The following is a 21,162-nucleotide window of genomic DNA, read 5'->3' as shown; positions in this document are numbered from 1 at the left end:
ACAAATGAGCTTTTTCTATTACTTTGTGCACAGTTGGCTTTTTCATGCGTCATTTTTTTTAATGACAGTAACACCTATACACATCCTGTGGATACAGAATATAACTCCCTCACTTACTATCACTTCATTTGTTTACTTGATTTCTGTCATCCAGCACTTTAAGTTTTCCTTTTGGATTCTATTTGTGCTTTAGACTTCATGACCTGGGTATGTCTATTCTTCTAAATCAAAGATGTCCAGGGACCAATACTTGTCCCCAAGACTGAGTGGCACCAACTGGTGTATGTCTACATTTCTTAGTTTTAGCTGCCTCTCTGGCAGATTTACCTTGGAAGGAAGAGGGTAAGGAAGTCAATTGGCAATGAAGCAAGGTGAATGACTGGGTGTGCAGTGCTTGAGCTATGTTTGTTGTCTCCCTTTAATCAGCTGCGGGGATGCAGTCACTGAGTTAGTGCTAATTTTGAGGAAAAACACAACAAATGCAGAATTATATGCATTTATTTTGACCCTTGAAAATGTTCACTGAAGGGTGATAGGATGGTTTCAAATGGGAAAGGGTTTGAAAGAATGGGGTTTAAATCCCTGATAAGCTGTAGCTTTCCTGCACAACCCTGGAGAAGATACTGATGCCCTCAATATCTCAGCTTCTGAGAAAGAAAAAGAAGGATGTAACTTTTTTTTTTTTTTTTTTTTTCCCCAGTGAGAGTGTTGTAAGGATAAGAGAGCAACCTTCTGGGACACTTGAATACTGTAGTAGAGTGGTATGTGGGTTGTTAAGATATAACATAGGTTCAAGCAGTACCCTGAAAACCTCACTGGATAACAGTTGGAACAGGACTTTTACCCATCTGATTTTGCGACCTGCCCCATTGCAAAGTGTTCCTTACCATTTTTCCTCTCGGTCATGATTCTGCATGAGACCGTCACTGTACCTGATCCTTCAGCCTGATATGGGTGTCTGTTTTTCATCACTGCCCTGTCTCCCATTCCTTTACAGCTGTTCTTGTGCTGAGTGACAGTACACATAAAAACATCATGGTAACCTCTGCTTTTCTAGCTTGCCAATAGCATAAAAGATGTTTCAAAATATTCTTCCACTTCTTTGTCCAAAAAGGCCCTCTCTCCATCATTAAAAAAAACCCTCTTTAATACAGAGATTATACACATCAAATCTTATTGTATGCAGTCTTTGAGAGTGCATTTATTTTCGTGAACAAGGAAGTTTAGCTTCTGTTTTGAATAAGCTAACGCCTCAAGAACTATGCTTATAAAGTTGATACATCTTTTGTTGTAATATGCAAATACTATTCAGTATCTTCATAATTTGGTTTATATTTTTTTTTCAGATACCAAGTATTCTTAGGAGACCTTAATAATGTACTTTATTATATTAAGTACAGTGATTAACGTATGTTCACAGACTTCTAATTTCCCTTTCTTTGTCTCTTTTGTTCAGTGATTATTCATTTTTATTTCTTTACTATTTCCAGAGGAGTTAAGCTTGTCCTTGTGCATTTGTCTTACTAAATTCACAAGTTAAGAACCTTGGTTTCTTACCACATCCAATTATGCATTTGGAATCTCTTTCACTCTCTGTCTGTCTCTCAAACAAAACCCGACCTGTCTGCTGTCTTAGTAAAGACTTAAATTACAGGTCAGAGTGGGCACTGTACTTTCTCTGTCAGTCCCAACAATATTGTTTCTTCCAGCAATAATCTCCTTAGGAGTGACTATTCTGATTAGCATTTCAAGTTACATTGCCCACCAGATAACAGTGACCAAAAGTCTGACCACTGCCATGTATCGCCCACCCCTACTTTCCTTGTGACTTCCTTGCATGCTTTGGACATCCTTTTTTCCTAAAGTGGCCCCATTTAAGAGCATATAGTTATGGCTCATCAAAAACAGAGCTACTCATCAGGCCCTGTCTGCAACAGGACATGAACCCTAACCCTCTTGACACGCCAAGAGAAAAGGCTGTGGAAGTGCAGTTGTGGTGTGATCATAGCATTTGGGGTGTCTCTGGGAATGCTTCAAGAGAAACATAAGCCAACAGAAGAATCCCAAAAGACATGGGAAGCAGTGATATCCAGCAAGAATGATGAGTCTTCCACCAGAAGGGATGGGAACAGAACAGATCTACAGCTGGTTTTCTAAAATGAGCTAGCTGCATTCTTTCTAATTTCATGTTGTGTTTATGATTCTGGAATGGTTGATCAAACCAGAAGAGGTAATCCATCAGTGCACAGTGAGGAGGAGGCATGAAGGGATCTCAGGGGATGGGCCAAGACAAGCATCTCCAGCCCTTCCTTTAACTGAGTGTAAGAAGTTATCTGGAATACAGCAGGACTGGAGTTATCTTCCAAGGAGCCAAAATCAGTGAGACAGATAAATGTTTTCTCAGGGAAAGTGAATGCTACATGTTTTGTTTTTAGTGTGAGGTTAGCTGTCTTTCACATCAGTGAAATAATCTCCTAGCAGCCAGAGGGCAACACTATAGTGAAGAAGGTGAGCTTCCATTCTCCTTTTTCCAAGACTCCTGCTGATGCAGTGATGAGAAGTTGGGTTTTTTTTGACTCAGAACATTCAGCTATGGATACAGTTGTGACTGCTTGCTGAAATATTCTGCCAGTGTTAACCTGAATAGCCATTATATCTGTGGTGACAATCTCAACGTTGACTTTGCTTCTTTCATTGTATTTTCTCTGTGTAACCATCATGCTTGTAACTTTATGAAAGCATTAAGGCAAATTCTCACAAAAGAGCAATTTATTCAAAGTATTTCTAGTTTGAAAAGTTTTCAAAGTTATGTGTTTTACTACCGTTGTAAACCTAATCATTCTGTGGTTTGGTTTGTATATTTATTTTGGGGGTCTTTTGAAGGTACAACCTCAATGTTGCTGGGAAAGATAAATGCAGATTAACAAAAAACCTCAAAACTGGGGAAGTGTTTCCTGAGCTCTTCCACCTCTCAGAGACTATTAGGAATAAAGGTATGAGCTGGAGGGGGAGCAGGAGCAAGGAGAGTGGAAACAAAGGAGGCTGGTGGAGAATGGGAAAGTGAGCCATGATATGCCACCAGTTAGGCCCCAAAACTCAATGTTGTACATAGTATGAAGTAAATCCCCTCACATGGCTCCTGATCAGCCTCTGAAAACATGAAGCTCCAGGCTGGCAGAGATACTGCAGGGAAAGTTACAGGCAGCCCTAATGGTGCTACTCTGCTCATCCCAAGCTGTGTTGAAAGCAAGGCAAACTTTTAGGACACCTGTGTGAGAATTATTGTCCGCACAGAAGGCTTGTGTTGGTCTTGATGATAACACAAGAGTTTTGAGTATACACTACATATGAAATATACTCTTCATTTTACCAGGCTTTCTCCCGCAGACTTCATTTATTTCTTTCTGCACTATTTCCACAAAATGGGACTGTATAGGATTCAAAATGGCTTTACTGGAAATTGGTAGACCATTCCACTATTTTCAGTTCCTTCCCACAAGATATCTGAGAGGTTTTTTACCAGTTTTTGACACCAGAATGCAAGTTGCACATGGGATGCAAAAGCAAATATTATCTGTCAAGGAGTGATGTTAAGGTAACAGTTTAAGCCTTCGAGGGCTCTCCTGGAATGGCTTTTTATAATCTATACACCATGCAATCTGCAGAACAATCAGCACATATCATGCATCAATGGCTGTAGGGTTATTTATTTCCATCAAGATCAAAAGTAGCCATAAGCATGGCCTGTACCTCTTCAAATGATCAAAAGCCTGTTCAGAAGATGTTTCACTGAACAACAGACAGTTCTTTCCTCTTTCTAGCCCACTTATCCAGGGTAAGATACGACAAATCAGGGAAGATAAAGGTGGTCTGTGCTTCCCAGAATTACTCTTGGAGTTTTGATATCAAGCATGTGAATGTTCTGGTTCAGGAAGAGGGAACCACTCATCTTGTATTTCAGGGAGAATTCCTTCTTTCACTCATTTGTCACTTAACCAAAGGGGTGGCTGAATCAATCAGACAGCCCTTTGCAGGGTAATCTTTGGCAATTCAGTTGCTGATTTTGATTAAACTTTCCTTTCAGCAGTGAGCTGGGCTGGAAAAAATATTCTTTTATTGAAAATGAACTTTAAACTCTGAAAATATTACCCTCTCTTAATGTTCTTCAGGTGCACCAAATTGCAGACTAAATAAACAGACATCATGGGTGTCACTTAAATGTTTGGGACATTTCCTATTAAAACACAGTATCTCAGAGCCTTCTCTTTGTATGTTTAATCCAAACATGGTAAGGGCATAAAGAAAGAACAGTTCACCTATGGTCTATGGCTCAGTGCAGAAGGATGGAGACTCCCACCCTTCAGAAATTTTGCTCCCATTTCTCTCCTGATTCCCTGAACATTCTTGTTCCATGTCCCAGTCTTAAACCATAATGCTTAACATTTCTGTGATGCCATTTGCATGTAAAGGGTTCTACCATTATTAATTTTTTAAAGCACACTTCATACTGAATGTTTTGGACTGAAATATAAAAGAGAAATTCAATACCTATTTCCAGAACAGTTTGACTTACAATTAGGATTGCTTATTTTAGTGAAGTCAAGCCTTTTGGTAACTAAAGGAGATTTTATCACTTACACAGTTTATTAGACTGGTTTCAAGCTTATGGGAACAGTATTTGTGGTGTGTTGGTATGATATGCAAGGGGTGTGGAGGGCACAGAATGATCACAACCTAAACTGGATTCTAATTATTTAGCTATTTTTAATTGGTTGAGTACTAGCCTCATACAAATCCCAGTAATACCTTTAATCAAAGACAGTCTCACTCCATCAACAATCAAGATATAGGCTCTAAAATTAAAAGATTAATATTTTGGAAGAGTTAGAGAAATAATTCAGAATTCATCAGAAAAGACAGCAATAGTTGCCCAAAGGCTTCCTACAGTATAGGAAAATGGAGTCTTGAGGGGATGGTGCGGGTTGTGTGATAAAACCTGGAAAGTATCATGCAAGGAATTGCTTTTTTCCAAGGACGAGACTCTTGACATTGCTGTTGTTGTTACTCTTGTGAAGAATTGTGAAAATGCAGAAAATGAGAAGGCTGCAGCAGAAGCCACAAAGGCATACCATACTATTATCCATAGTCATTCAAATAGATCACCTGACTGTGACAGACAATTATATTGTATTTTCCAGGATTAACCCACAGCTAAAATGATATATCATGGTAGGAGAAAAGCTTCATATATTGCCAACAACATGTTAGCTCCTCTTTTGACTGAGAAAACAATGAAAGACTTGGTTAAAAAACATGTTTTTCTCTGTGTCTACAGATGCCTTAAACAGTGGTACTTTCAAGGTGTTTCCAATCATTAATCATTCCTACACAGTTGAAGGGCAAATAATTCACTGCTGGTTTGATTATTTTCAAGGCACTAATGAAACCACATTAGAAATATTTGAAAATGTAAAAAATATGCTAAAATCAAGTAGTTGGAACCCTGACTATGTACAGTTATTTGTAGCTAACACTGTTGTTAACTCTGGGTTATGTCCCCATGTCCACAAATCAATAGAAAATAAGAAAGAAAATTGGTCTTTAGCTTATTGCTCTGTACATAACCACAGAACAGAAAAATGCTGTCTAATTAAATCATAATTTGAGTTAGAAAAAGAATAAGTCACTTCGTTTCATTCACTCATTTTTCTCAGCAAAAGTTTCAGGTTTGAAGGAGAGGTTATAAAATTTGAATGGGAAGAAATGTTCTCAATGAAACAATTACTTGCATACTGTACAGGTAAAAGGACCATAATCTGTTCTCTTGGTTTTAGAAGTTACTTTTGGAAGCTAAGTGAGCATTGTCAAGCGCCAATTTTAAAATCCCATTTTCAAAGATAACCTTGTTGGAGGTAATAGAGAGGTTTTCAGTGACAAAAAGTAACTTTTTATTTTCAGATTGTACTGAGTGTTTCTTGAAAGTGTAAGTCTTGCAAGTAGAACAAACTGGCTTTTTACATGATTAGATGTATAAGATAATGCATTCATTTTAAGGGTAAATTTCAAAAAAAGAACCGATGACAAATTCTTTGGTCATAAGCTAGTCATCATTAGAGAAAAAAAAGGAACCAAAGACATTTCACTCAGAGGTACACATTAACTGCCAGAAAGGAGGCTTTATATTTTCATATGATCAAACAAAATACAAATAAACTGATTTAATTTTACCAAAAAGCATTAGTATTTCCAGAAACAGTAAAAATTATTAATTTAAAATTTCTTAAAAGATCTGATGTTATGTAGTTAGAGAGTTAGCTGAGTACTTGTATATGTCAGGAGTCTTTGACTGGGAAACATTCTCATATTCTAGTTTAACATTCTTGCTCTTTCAATTTCTTAAAATTGTTTACTTAAAAGAATTTTCCTTATATAATCAGATTTGGACAGATTGTGGAATCCTCAAACAGATTTCATTTCACTGAATTTTTTAAGTTTGGGGAAATGAACATGTAACATGCTTTATGAATTTACTTCTAAAGCCAAACATAATGAAATCTATTAAAATTTATTATAAATTATTATTCTATCGATCCCTTCAAGTTTATAATCAAATTTTGTATCAGAGAAATTTAATATTATTTCAAAAATATGTGATGTACTAAAGGAAATAAGATTTCCCTAGAATTTCCCTTCATGTTAACATGTAGACCTATTTTTCCCCTTAGGGTTAGCTCGCTCTTCTTCTCAAAGAGAATATCTTTTCAGAAGTGTGACTGTTCTGGAGTGTAGCTTCAGTAAACACACCCAGGCACAGTGTGAATATGTGGTATAAGTATGAATCGTCTTGACTGTTTTGGTAGCATGGCAAATTCGTTGCCTGTAAGACAAGAAAACTTAGTGACAGAACACTTTACTGTACATGACCTTGTCATTGTTTCATGGAGAACATAGTTTCAACTTTCTGCTGCTGGGAAGAAGTCTTACTGAAAATGTTGCTGGTTTTTATTTCTCCCTGTGTTCATAACAGTAGTCAATGGTTACCGCCAAAAAATGAAAAGGAAAAGAAAGAATCAGAAGGATATTGCAACATTTCTGGTGCAGTGGTAGAACAAAATGTAAAGAATATTATTAGAGTTATAGGATGTTGCTTCATCTGAGGCATCATTTTGCTGAAACCTGATGGCCTGTCTGAACTCTAAGTGCAACCATTACATTTCATAAGGATTTAAAATTACAGGTATTAGCTAGCAAATGAAAAGCATTCCTTTCTTATATTATATTATATTGACCTGTATATGAGACCAACATAGAAATTTTTCTTCTGGCAGTTTCTTGTTGGATACTGTGTATTGGAGATCACTGTACCAGCTTTGTGCAAAGCAGTATAAGGAAGCTGTTGACTTCACTGGGAATTGAGTATCTGTTGTCAGTGAAGATAAAAGTAATTTTCCTGAAGTGTACACAGCCTTAGTGCCATTAAAAGTGAAGAACTGAGTGCCAATTTGAAAAGTGACCTTTGTCCCTTCCTAGTACAGTGAATATATGAATATCATACCCCATTAACTGCTTGGTTGAAGACTGAAGCAATTCCAAAGATTAATGTAAAGGATGTACTGATCTAACATTCACTTCTAAAAAGGATTAATGCAGAGAATAAAAAGGATGAACATGCAATTCAGATATTAAATGGAAATGTGTATTTATTTGCACTGGGAAAATTTTGTTTTCTAGTTTGTATATTCTGACTGAACATTGTAAAGACATTAAATTAAAAAAAATAGGGCTAAAGTATTGAAAAAGTCAATGCAACTAATTTCAAACAACTGACTTTTTAAAAAAATGTTGCTTTGCTTTTCATACAGTTTACAAAAAGAAAAAATCCTTTTTTTAAGAATTAAATAACTCAGAAGGTCTGTGAACCTTTTAATTTGAGTTGAAATGTTTTTATTAAGGTGAATAGAGTTACAGTGGGCCATTGCAGAGATATTTTGCATAATTACTGCTGGTATGTTCTAGTTGCAGTATAAATAAAGGAGATGCAAAATGGGAATTGGACAGTGGTGTTAATATGGCCCTGCTTCTAGGATAATGTAATCTGTTTCTCAGCCAGAATAGTTTACCTGGATGGAAACCACAAGGATACATCTGTACTGCTTCTGGGGCACGCTTTGCTCAGGTCGAGCTGCAGTACCTTCTCAGGACACTGCATCATGGAGCTCAAGGTCTTTCTTTCCTTTGGTGGGGTAGAAATCCTAAATATCCTAAAACCCAAATATCATTAAATATGTATGATATATTAGAAGGGAATTATGTCTGCTCCTAAATTTAGTCAAAATAAAGCATTCATATAAAATAACCTCAAATATGAATATAATGCAAAAACTTGTCCTGTAAAAAGACAGCACTGTCATTAGCCAGCTGTATACAAATGCTCTGATTCTAAAAATACTTATTCTCACATGTGAGCTAAAACAAGCAACTCTACTCACTCAGCATTTGGAGAAACCCATAGACATGTCTGGCATATTCCTCTCTATAGAAGCTGAGCGTGCCAAACTCTTGTCACTGGACTTTCAAGGACTAAAATGATACAGAGCTGATTGTAAAGAATGAAGATCAGCTCTCTGCCATCATAAACCTGGTGAATAAAGGGGTCCTTTTTGAATAATAAGGGTATGCTGTGTACATTACGTTGCATCCTTTAAGTGTGTGGAGACATGCAACTTTGTGCTCATTGAGATGAAAGAAAAGTCTCTTCAGATTGGAATCTGTCAGCTTCCCTGAGAAAATAAAGCTGATAATACAGTGAAAAATGATAGTGAGATAGGCTATGAGGAAAAATGGTCCTTAATACTTCGGTGGCCAGGCTTTAATTCCTAAGGTGATCTATTACCTAGTATTTGGATACATGCTAGCATCACTTATGCACCTATTGATCATTGCCATCTAGATGAGAGGCCCTGAGTATGTTTTGGACTAGGATTACAGTGTCAGTGAATTAGGTTCCCTGGTGTTATAACATCAATTTTGGAAGGATGGCCTGCCAAAAATGTAATAGCACAGGAGAACCAGAGGGCTCTTAACAAAAACACTGTCCTCAGTTCAGACTACAAGCTCTTCTAACTATCTATAAATAAAAAAAACATACAACACTGTTTGCATAATAGTATTTATTTTTACACCTTCCCTTTTAAAATTTAGGAATAGATAAACAAAAGTACAATAAAAGCAAGTTCAGAATGGTCAAAGGCAAAGACATACCAGACTTTCCACACAGCCTTAATTCTCCTTTGCAAAGATATACCAAGACTGCCTCTACCAGGGAACCTAAGGAGATGTTTTCCTCTGGATTATCCCCAGCCCTGGTATTAGCCTGCGTTGTAGAGCATACATGTTGCATCACATCAACAAATGCCATCCCTGTCATGGATGTGGCCAGCCTTGTGATACGGAGAGGGTCTTCGTGACATGGTCAGATGACTGTTTCCACAGGGTTCACAGGTAGAGCAGTCTGGAAAGAGAAAGAGGAACATAAGCAAATCAGAAGTGGCCTTTCTCAGTCTCCGGTGGCTGGAATTGACAATTCAAATACTAGTTTTAACACAGTTTCTTTCATGGGGTATTGAATGCATAAATCATCATGTTTGTATGTTCACCTATATAATTTTGTCTGTTTGTTCATGTGTATTTTAATTTCTGCGGTTATATATATATATATGATAGCATATATATACTGTGACTGCTTACATACAGAAACACAGCAGTAAACATGGAGCGAAAGAAAGGGTGAGATTCATGTAAATTATTAGCCTATTCAGGGCAGTAATATAGTGACCACTCAGGTCTTAGCGTTTGGGTAGATGAAGTGCCTGTAAGGAAGCACCAACATGCCTTTTCAATTTTCTTGTAGTGTGGCCTGAAAAAGAGTGGCTGAACAATTAGTAACAAACAGAACAATTAATTTACTGAACTTACACAAACCCTCTCCCCAGAAGCCATTTTCATAATCAGGGGAATTTACCATTCTCCAGCTCACTTGTGTTACTCCTGTTCAGCTTTCACCTCTTTTATCAGTTTACCCTATGACAAAGAAGTCTCTGCAAATTGGCCTGAACATATCCTGCTGCTCTACACCCAGATAGACCTTATCAAACACCAAAGAGTAGTGGGAAGTGTGGAACTGATTTCAATTTACATATCGTGCTTTCATTGCAGGAATATCAAATTGATATATTTTTTGCCCAGACGTGGACAGACAGCCGTCTTCGCTTCAACAGCACCATGAAAATACTGACTCTGAACAGCAACATGGTTGGCTTGATCTGGATCCCAGACACAATATTTCGTAACTCAAAGACAGCAGAGGCTCACTGGATCACCACCCCCAACCAGCTCCTTCGCATATGGAATGATGGCAAGATCTTGTACACTCTCAGGTAAGCACTTGGTGAGGTGCAGTGCTGAAAGCTCCTCCTACCTCCAGCATAGCAGTAGTAATTTTCAGCGGTATCTTTGTTCTCCTCTGCTGTTTTCTTCCTTATGCTTATCCCACCGTGCTTGACAAATACTGAAATATTCAGGCATATGTACTGCTGAGTTTAAAAAACAAAGTCTAGTTTTTCTAAAAAAGAAACCTTGAGAATTGGATATAGGTCTATCTAAATTGTGGAAGTTGGGCTTTTTAGTTCTTGTAATAAAATCAGGAGCATGTAGTCCCATAAAACCTGTCAGAAACCTTTCTGATCAGAGTTAGATGCAGGGCTGGATAAAGTATTTCTAGATTCATGTCAATGCCAATACTTGATTCTTAAGGTAAATTATTCTGAAAGATAGTCTGTCACATCTCATCACAAGGGTGCACTGCTGGAAGAAAAGCTTTTAGAGTTTTCTAATCTTTGTGATACCATCAATTGCATGGTGTTAGAAATACTGTATATATTTGCATAAAAAAAGCCTGTGGAAATCAAAATATATGTTTACTTATGGAAGAGACGAATTGCTCAGAAGGGAGTTTTGCCATAAGCCATATTCCACATGGCAAACTGTTTCAGAAACTTTCCTTTCATGCTACATTTTCTTCAAAGATTGTGTTCAGCCCTCTTGGTGCAACAGCATATTCTGATCATACTTGCAATTGCAGTTGGATCTGGTATAACATCTTTGGCAAACAATAAGAAAAGAATTAAACAGCTGGAAAAGCTACTGATATTTTTAGTGCCCTTCCCTTCTTAGACTTGCTCCACTGTGAAGAGCTCTCATTTATTTTAGTAGCCTTTAGCTAAAGACTTCAGTGATTAGGATGTCAACTCCAATACCATCTTTGTTGGGTTGCTGTTTTATTTTTTTTCTGTTTCAGTATTTCAGGGCAAGTTAAACATCTACCTAATAGTAGTTAGACTTACATACCTAACACTAAAGAAAGTGTTTGTTGAATGGACTTCAAAATTTGTCTAAAACAACTAGGAAAGAGGTAATGCTTGACCCAGTGGATTGTTTGAATGAGCATTTTTAGTTTGTGAGAGTTGGTTTGAGTCCTTTTCACCCACTCAGGTCAGCTTCCTTTTTACGTAGGAGGAGCTCTTAGAATGATCATTGATAACACTGTGTAATTCAAAAACAATTTATCCGACTTCAGTGAGCACACAGAATTGGCATGGCATGGAAGCAGCAACTGCTGTATGTCCTGTTACTGTCAGGTGTTGATGAGTGTTCTGTATTCAGGAGAAAGTATATGAGGTTCAGTCATGCTCCATGTCTTTCCATCCTCTTCCCAGCCCGCTTTTGGGTGTGAATACATTCCTGCTGTAACACTGCAAATCGTCTTCTAGTGTCAGTGCAAAAATGCTGTTAAGTTCCTCACAGGTGACCTTCTCCAAGATAGAGGTTTTCTCTGTTCCATCCTCAATCTGAGACACAAACCTTCTCCCATCCAGTTTGTTATATTTTGAATTAGTTTAAAAAACAAAAGAAAAAAAAAAAAGAAGCCAACAAAAAAACCTCATGCCCCACACTTGCTGCATGAATTCAGGTGTGCAATTAATGTAGTGTCTGTTTCCTGAAAAAGACTGAAAAGGCTGTATAATAAGATAGCACTTAATGCAATCTACCTGGGTAAATAGATTTACTTTGTAAACTATCAGACCGAAGATTATCTGGTTTTAATAGTAATTTTAAAATCAGCTCCATTCATAGTGTTCTTTGTGTTAGGCATATCATGTAAAACAACCTTTCAAGTGGGGCTGAAGACGTTTTTGCTGATCTGTTTGTTACATCTGTAAAACTGAGATTGGCACACAGAGATTTATTAAGTTTTTGAGACACAGCCCAAAATGATTGAAAGAATGTTAAGTTCACACTATAAGTAAATGCAGACAATGTTCCTTGTAAGTTTCTTTATGAGATTTTAATTTTGTGGAACTACATACCACTACATCAGCCATGTTTCCTGTTATTTTTGTAAAGAATAGTTGTTTCCATCCCATGTCCTTCAATGATGAATTGCGTAGAGTAAAACATATGAGCAGATTTCTTTGGATCAAGAAACTCTTAATGATGTGTCTAAAATGATTTGTTGTTTTAGATAATTATTACTGTTTTGGATCAGGCCTAAAAAGCCACTGAACAATCTGCAAATATAGTCCTTTCCTTTTGGGCCTTACTTATGGATGTCAAAGCACTCTTGCATGATATCTAAGGTTACCCTGCCTCCTCCTCTGGCTGTTCATTGTGCTGATGCATAGTAATAGATGCTTGGTTTCTCCATAGGCTTACCATCAATGCTGAGTGCCAGCTGCAGCTGCACAATTTCCCAATGGATGAACACTCATGTCCTCTGATATTCTCTAGCTGTAAGTACTGCTTTGATGCCTTATTGTTGTATATGACTAATATGCAGAGGCACAAGTTTAATTCTGATTTCTGTCAGGTTGCTCAACTATTTCACAACAGGTATAGGAAGTTTAGGTTTGCTTAAATATTGAGGGAATTTTTATCTTCCTCTCTAGCACTCCTGGTTGATGGACTTCTGTAGATTTACTCTGTTATTTTTGCCAGAACCAGCCTTTTTATTTAATAGTCACACTTTCAGCAGGAGCAGATATTCATACCAGTCTGTGCACTGTTAATCTGTATAATCATGTGACATGCAAATGAGAACAGAAATTGCAGTTTTCTGGTGGAGGTGCAGAGCTTGGGGATATGCCCAGCAATCTCTGAACATCTGGGTTTATAGCAAGTAGCGTGGTAATGCCTCTCTGTTCCATAATAAAATTAAATGGTGTAACCACTGTAAATCTCATCTTCCTTTTATTCCTCAGCTTGTCCAGTAGTCACAATGTTGTACTGTATGTAGTGTAGTTGGTATCTTTAAAACCTACCTAATTGCCAAAACAAATACATTGTTGAACTGAATGAAAAAGTCAGGCGAGTTAATCTTGAGGTCCAATATTACTGTGAGGAAAAATTATCTTCATGCTGATTCACTTGAAAAAGCTTGAAAGCTGTCTGCTCATGGGTACACCTGCACAGTTTTGTAATCCAAAGTCACACAATGCAAATGTTTTACAAACATTTTTAGAAGGGTCTCCACTAAAGATTTTTCTTTTGATAAACTCCAAGACTCAGGATCTGTGTTCTCCAAAAGTGAATGGGAAATGTATTGTTATGTTTATTTAGAAAATAGCATTTTATCCATCATAAAAAAGTTATAGAAGAATAACACTATTTAATGTCTTCATAATAGATAATCTGTTGTGATAGTAGGGTATTGATTTCCATTTATGGACAGTGTACAAACATTGATCCTCAATCAGAAAACATTTGAATTTCAGCTGATCCAGGGTGTATTCTTCTTTTTCTCTAGGAATTTTTTTTTTTAAAAATCTGCCAGTGTAAACATCTCCCTTTCCCCAAAACATTATCACTACATTGCCATTTTTTATGATCTATGTATATAAGTGACCCTGGGCAAAAATACACAATGATGGGTTTAATTCAGGTGTGTGGAATATATGCACACTCAACTGAACAAGAGGCAGATAGCTTCTGAATGAGCTTTCCTGCTCATGAACACTTGTCACTGAACTATATGCACCTCAGCTATCTTTAGTTACTGCATAAAGCTACTCTTACCTTGTGGCAATCTGTTGTTGATTTGTAGAGGTACTGGAAAAGGAGTGTATGATCTTAAAAATTAAATTCCAGTCCAGAGATACTAATTCAACCTACCACATAAATTTGATAGGTCCTGTGCTAGCAATAGCCAAAGAAGGTGAACTCTAATAAACAGGGAAGTCTCTTCAAACCTTGCATTCCTTAATAGCTAGACAGTTGCTGAATGCAAGTAAGTTACAATCTGTGTTTTTTATTTAAAGAGAGAGGATATCAGTGGGAACCTCAGAAGGCTCCACTCTGTGGGACAGTTTCAAATACATTCTGATTTGCAGAGGTTCCTCCTAATTTAGATCTATTAGTTCAGAGCTGTTCTGCCCTTGAAAACATACATGTATTACCATCATACATGTACTACCATCTATGGTGATGGAGAATACATAGGATGAAGCAGAAGCTGAATGTGTTACAGTTTCTATGTGCGTTCTTTGTAGTTTCTTGCCAGATGGAAAAACCCATGGAGGAATATTAAAATAATGTTTTATAGTTTTGTCAACCTTTTTGGTTACGTTAATAACAATGGTTTATTTCTTCAGGTTCATACTGAATTGTGTTCTTTTCCTTGAACACTTTTAGCACTATTATTATCATAATAGTGGGACATCTCCTGTGTGATTTGTTTGTTTCATAACTCAGTTGTATTTTCAGTGTTACATACATTCATAGCAGTCTCAAGATACAAGACACTCAGTGGGACTTCTGAAGTGAATGACTGAGTGAATGTCTGAATGATTTATTACTGCCTGCTATGACAACTTTCTGAGGGGACAAGTTGATTACATATTCCAAGATATATGTCTTTGAATGAAATAAAAATGGTTGTAGATTTCACAACACAGCTCCGCTTCCCTATGCATCCCTTTCATTTTTTCCCCGTCACACAGACAAATCTTCTCAGTTTCCACTGTAGGCAAGCACAAAAAAGCACAAGTTTCAGAGAATACTACCTGCATCTTGACACACACATGAACAAGGTTAATATTTGAAAATTCTTACTTTTTATATAAATTTACCTTGATATTTCACAAATGTGAAACTAGTCTCAAATAATTTCTAGAGTATTTTCCTCTAGTGTCAACTAATTCTCACCCTAACCCAGTTGTTGCTCTCGGGACAATTGATATTCCTTCAGTGGGAATAATGATCTTGTTGCCAGGGTGAATAAGGAGAAAACAGTGGCTTATAAACAAGAGACCATCTCAGTGTGCTAACAGTGGTTACTAAAACCTACCTACCCCTTCCTGTGGAAAATCTTGTTCAAAAATTGTTCCTGGAGCTCTCTAGTCTTTTATAGTAATTAGAAAGTATTGAAATAATTTGAAAGCTCTTTACTCTCTGTGCAAGTTTTGTATGTGCTTTAGGTGACATGATGAGATGAATCATCTGGCATATTAGGGCACATGGTAGGTGTGTGTCTGTTGTTGCCATCCTTATGTAGATATGCACTTAGCACACTCTTTATGTGAAAAGTTGAGCCCAGTGACATAATGCAGGTCTGCTGTGTAATCCAACAGCTCTTTCCCATGTTATATACCAGGTAGGTTTGATCAACCACAGGTGGCAAGCAGGATTCCTTATTACAGAGATGCTACAACATTGGCATCAATGCCAATGCATGGTATGAATGTGTGTTTCCCTGTGAATGTGAAGAAGGAATCAATGTTGTGACTTGATCCCAGTGTCACAATCTTTGATAGATTTTGCTCTATATGATCAAATTTTCTTCATATGGTTTTAAAGTACTACACACTACTGCACAAAAATATTCTGCCAGTGTGGTTCTTCATTGTTGTGGTTTGAACTCGGCTGGCAGCCAAACACTACGCAGCCGGTTGCTTACCCCCCCCCCCCGGCCTGGGGAAATGAGGGAGAGAACTGTAGGAACAAAAGGAGACTCATTGGTTGAGATAAAAAACAGTTTAGTGATGGTAATAAAGCAAAACAATAACAATATAGAAAGTACAAACAGGTAATGCACAGTGCGACTTCTCACCACCCACTGACTGATACCCTGCCCGCTTCCAGCCAGCGATCCTGAAAGAACGAAGATCCTGCCATAGCAAACCTGGAAGTGAGAGAGAACCCACCTCCTTATATATTGAGCATAACGTCACATGATATGGAATACTCCAATGGCCAACCTGGGCCCAGAACTCCAGCTGTGCCCTCTCGCAGCTCAAGAAAAGTTAACTCTATCCCAACCAAAACCAGGACATTCATTTAGGTTAATTTATCCTCCTGAGCCAAGGTAGGCTGCTGTGCTACTTTTGTTACTCACGTAGAATATTAAACTGTCTTGGTTATCTCTCTTCAGCACTGATTTGAGCATTGTGGAAATAATTTCAGGATTCAGCCATAAAATTTAGTTTATTGGGGTAGTTAGGATTCGTATAAACATCAGTAAGGAAGAGGAGGTGTTCTGTCTGAGGACGATGTCAGCACAAGAATAAACAAATAAAACACAGGCAGCAAAATGCAGGCTGGAATTGAGAAGTTAAGCACAATTAATTGTGGAACTCCTACCATAGGATACTGTGGGTGCTAAAATTTTATAAGGATTCAAAAGTGTTTGGACAAATCATTGGAAGAAAAAAGCACTGGGAGGTATTAAGCATAATGAGACCACTCTGTACTAATGGCCACTATTTTTTTTTTTTTTATTCTGAGGGAGTAAGAGCATTGAGATTAGATAGTAGGCAAAAGTGGCTATATGGCTAAGGTACTTGAAGGAACCCTTTCCCAGTAAAATCATCGTGTAATTGGTTTCCAGCTGGCCTACATGGTTTTGATTTTCCTTTTTCAGCCACCGGTGGGACTGTTGAATGTTCTGGATATTCTTAATTTGGGATGAAGAGACACACTGCACAATAATATGAGCATGTTTGCACCCACACCTGCACAACAGTTAATTGTTTGAGGTGTTCATTTTTTCAGCCTAGCACAAACCTTCACCTCCTTACCCATCCATACGCTCAAGATCAACTTCAATTCATGACACTCATTCAGGCGACAGCGTATGGCAGCCATACCAAAATGAAGCTGATAAACCCATTATACCTTGTTTAGAGCATCTGGTCAAGTAACTTTTTAATTATGTACAAGGAGCTTTATGGTGGGAATCTGTGCTAGTTGCATATCTGAGGTCTGAAACAATCTGTAAGGCCATGCTTCAGGCTTTACCAGATGCAGTAATGTTGAGTGACAGTGTAAGATGCCAGAATAAAAATGATGACTGAATTGATTAGTGGAGTTTTATTGCTTTATTTTCCTTGTTGCTGTTCTCATCAAACTGCAGATGCTGTTGTTCATTTTGAAAAGCATCTCAGATTTAGGCAATAGAAATGATCATTTTTTGTAGCCAGTTACTTATATTTTCCCTAGTGAGAAGGTCTACAGTGTCCTGAGTTGCCCATTATTGGAGGATTGCTGCAAGGCAGGAAAAGGTGGGCATGCCTGGAATGCCATTCCTACTGCAAACACTAAAATATACGCACAAAGGTTCATGAACTATTCAAGTTTTTTTCAATTCAGTTGAAAATAGGGGAAAGTAAAATTTCTGTCTATTGGTGGTCCAGTTTGCTCAGTCAGGTCTTAAAACATGTACTTTTAGCCTTCTAGAAGTTCAAGGGCTTCTTTCTTTTTTTTTTTTTTTTTTAAGTAATATACAAAAGCATGCAAAGTATTGCAGAAAAAAAAGTAGGGAAACGTGAAATGCATTTAGAAGAAATTAATCCAAATCTAACATAGTGCTTGAAAGAAACAGATCCTGTCTTTCTAAATATAAACTCAGTTCAATCAAATGTTACCCCTTGATCATGAAACCTCTTATGGATAAGCAATCAGTACTCTGAGCCCCATATCATTAATTTTCTAACAGAACTAGCTGTCATCGCCAATTTTAGTATGTTTTTCTTAGCCTAGAAAAGTAAATACTGGTTTTGTGGAATGAGCTGTGCTTTGTTTCATCACATGTATCATCAGCAGAATCATTAATAAAGTCTGAGGACAAAAGTTTACTCCTGATGAAGAACAGGCCAGAAGGAACACAGCTTAATGTTCATATCTCAAGAAGAGTTCCATTAAAGATGCTGGGAAGGCATTGCAATGTGCAAAAAGAGTTTTAATCCACATCTGAACTTCCCATCTGTGTTCTCTGTAATGGGCTGAACCAGATGATGGGGCATCAATGGAATTCTTGATTCTGGCTTTGTGACAAGTGTATTTTAGCTATTATAGTTTTTTCCTCTTTTAGGAAGGTAGAAATTAAGGTATCGGAAGGCATCCATCCTTCCCTTCAGAAGGCTGTCTTTTTCAGAGAATAGTCAATACAGAGAAGTCTTATAGAGAGGAAGAAAGAAATATATTTATGGAAAATTTGGCCTTTGAAAGTTTCCTCCCAAACCCTGTATTTAACATATGACTTGTGTCATATATGACAATTCATTAATACAATACGTGCAACATATCTGTGAAAAATCTCTCCTCCTATTCATCTGCTGATCACTCTCATACACAGACATTTCCGTATCTTCTTATTTCTGTTGGCCTCTTTTAGACTTTACTGTTTTCATTACACATTTTTTCAAATACCTTGGCTATTGTGCAAGGCAGTATTCAAAGACACGTTGACCATTCCAAAGGTTTATGAGGAGTGTATGATTCTGTAGGGATCTTCTTTGCTTTTGTTAACCTGTAAGCATTAATGCTTCTAAGCATTTTTTTCCTGAGGTACCCACAATGACACCTGGATATAGAGAATTTGAAATATGTTATAATCTTAGGTGATTAATTTAATTTCTTCATTCCAATAATCATTCTGAGTGTAATCTGCTACTGCACTGCTCAGTTGTTAGCTCTCCTTAGGTTTCCCTAAAATTCCTTGCAGGTGTTTCTTTTTTATCTAAGAAATAATGTATTGTTCCTTCGACAGTCAAATATTTATCCAATTCCTTGACTACTCACTACTGGCTATTTCACTACTACATTTCCATGTGTGACTGAATACATTTCTCAATATGTAAAACACACTGCATTAAGTATCTTTTAGATTTCTATGACTCTCTATTGTATAGCCAAACCAAGAATCATAAAAATTTTACAAGTCAATTTGCATTGGAAGTTCTGCTAATTTTTATCTAATTGCTCCAATAGAATGTACTATACATCTATGAAATTGGTCAAATTCATCCATGGTATAAGTACATTCACTGTAAAGTTACACTTCTAAATCTAATTTATGGTAGATTTATGCCAAACTAGTGCATACTGTAAGTATTAGTGTGGCACTACTCTTTCTGTAAGTCTCTGTCTCATTGCTCTAGGTATATCAGTGTACTGGGTCTGGCTGAGCCGGAATTGGTTTTCCCCTATAGCAGCTCTCATGGTGCTGTGTTTTATGTTGGGAGCTGGCAGGGTGTTGATAGCACACTGGTGTTGTGGCTACTGCTGAGTAGTGCTTACACAGCACCAAGGCTCTTTCCGACATTTTCCCCCCACAGTGGGATGGGGTGGGCAAGATCTTGGGAGGGGACACAACCAGGACAGCTGACCTGAACTGACCAAAGGGATATTCCATACCATATGATGTCTGCTCAGTATAAAGCTGGGAGAAAGGAGGAAGGGGGTGGGGTCACCCCTGGTCCTCCGAGGCAACCACTACGCATATTGGAGCCCTGCTTCCTGAGAAGGCCAGACATCGCCTGTTAATGGGAAGTAGAAAATAAATCTCTTTTCTTTTTTTTTGCTTCCACGTGCGGACCTTTGCTTCACTTTGCTTATATTAAAACTGCTTTTGTTTTGCTCACGAGGGTCGGGGTTTTTTTCCTCTCTTATTTTTTTTCCCCTCTTTGCCCTGTTGAGAAAAAAAGGGGAAGAGGGGGAAGTGATAGAGCGACTTGGTGGGTACCTGGCATTTAGCCAAGGTCAAACCACCACAATCAGAGACACCTTTCTAAACATTTACAGCTATATGGTTCAGTGCTGGTTCCAGATTTATATAATATGTTGTAAAATAAGAGTAATAGACTTAAAACAATCTGACATTAGATCTGACAGCCACCAATACGCAAATGACCTCTGTTTCATAGAAAAAGCAGTGAAACTTCCCTGAGGTTAAGGTTGTCCATTCCCTCCCTGATGATCAGGGAGAGTTGATGGCAGTGGTTAATTCATGTATTATCCCTTGCTCTTCTGTTCTTCACAAAGAGCTAAGGTTTTGGCCTAGTAGCAGACTACATGTCTCTCTCCTTTTATAGCGACTCTTGAGATTTTTCTCCATGAGATTGAAAGCTCCTCTGGAGAGGCAGCAGCTGCTGTTACTTCCAACAAAAATGAGACCCTAGAGTAAAATTACAGCAAATGCTAATTAGGGAAGCCTAAAATGCTTAACTCATGATATCTTGGGTCCAACAAACTCTTCCTGAGACTCTCTGGATTGATGGTAGGCTATTCCAGGAACTGGGCATCTACCCCAGTTTTGCAGTGGTCTTCCAAAGATCCTTGGTGTCTCCATTCACCCTGCATGGTTGCCTGAGGAAGAGGGGAGCCTGTGTCATAGCACAAATTCTCTCTGCAATCTGCTGCGGAGCCAAAAAAATACTCTTATTCCAGGATCTGAAGATTAAGATAAATGATTGCTATTTCAGGGATAGGAGCCCCTCAGCTCTGACTTATGTTTAAATGAGGAGACTGGATGTCCCCAAAATCCAAAGTGCAGTCTAGCTTCTCAAAGCAATCAGTCTTGTTTTTTTCTAAATTTTCTATTAGTAAGATTAAAAAAAAAAAAAAATGCTACCAGAACCAATTTTAGAAAAGACAAAATCTGCCTGCGAGCCATTTTTGTTTGGCAAGAATATATGCAGCTGACTAAGTTATGCTTATGGTGTCAGGAGAAAATGAGAGAAAATGCTGAAACAAGGCAGGTGGCTGGTTGCATGTCTGACAGCTGAATCTATCAGCAAAAGGCCCTGGAGCCTCTGCCATGTGACAATCATT

The 21,162-nt window shown here is 37.7% G+C and overlaps 1 protein-coding gene across 1 annotated transcript in view; it reads left to right on the top strand.

Moving 5' to 3' along the window:
- GABRG3 (gamma-aminobutyric acid type A receptor subunit gamma3) overlaps window positions 1–21,162 on the top strand; it is a 332,704-nt gene that overhangs the window by 170,360 nt on the left and 141,182 nt on the right. The window contains exons 4-5 of the mRNA XM_074860953.1: window positions 10,216–10,436; window positions 12,766–12,848. Of these exons, the coding sequence (XP_074717054.1) occupies window positions 10,216–10,436; window positions 12,766–12,848 (304 nt within the window). The remainder of the gene's footprint in view (window positions 1–10,215; window positions 10,437–12,765; window positions 12,849–21,162) is intronic.

Source organism: Strix uralensis, chromosome 2, assembly GCF_047716275.1.
Source record: "Strix uralensis isolate ZFMK-TIS-50842 chromosome 2, bStrUra1, whole genome shotgun sequence".
NCBI classification, from domain to species: Eukaryota; Metazoa; Chordata; class Aves; order Strigiformes; family Strigidae; genus Strix; species Strix uralensis.
This window is presented reverse-complemented; position numbering and strand designations above follow the sequence as displayed.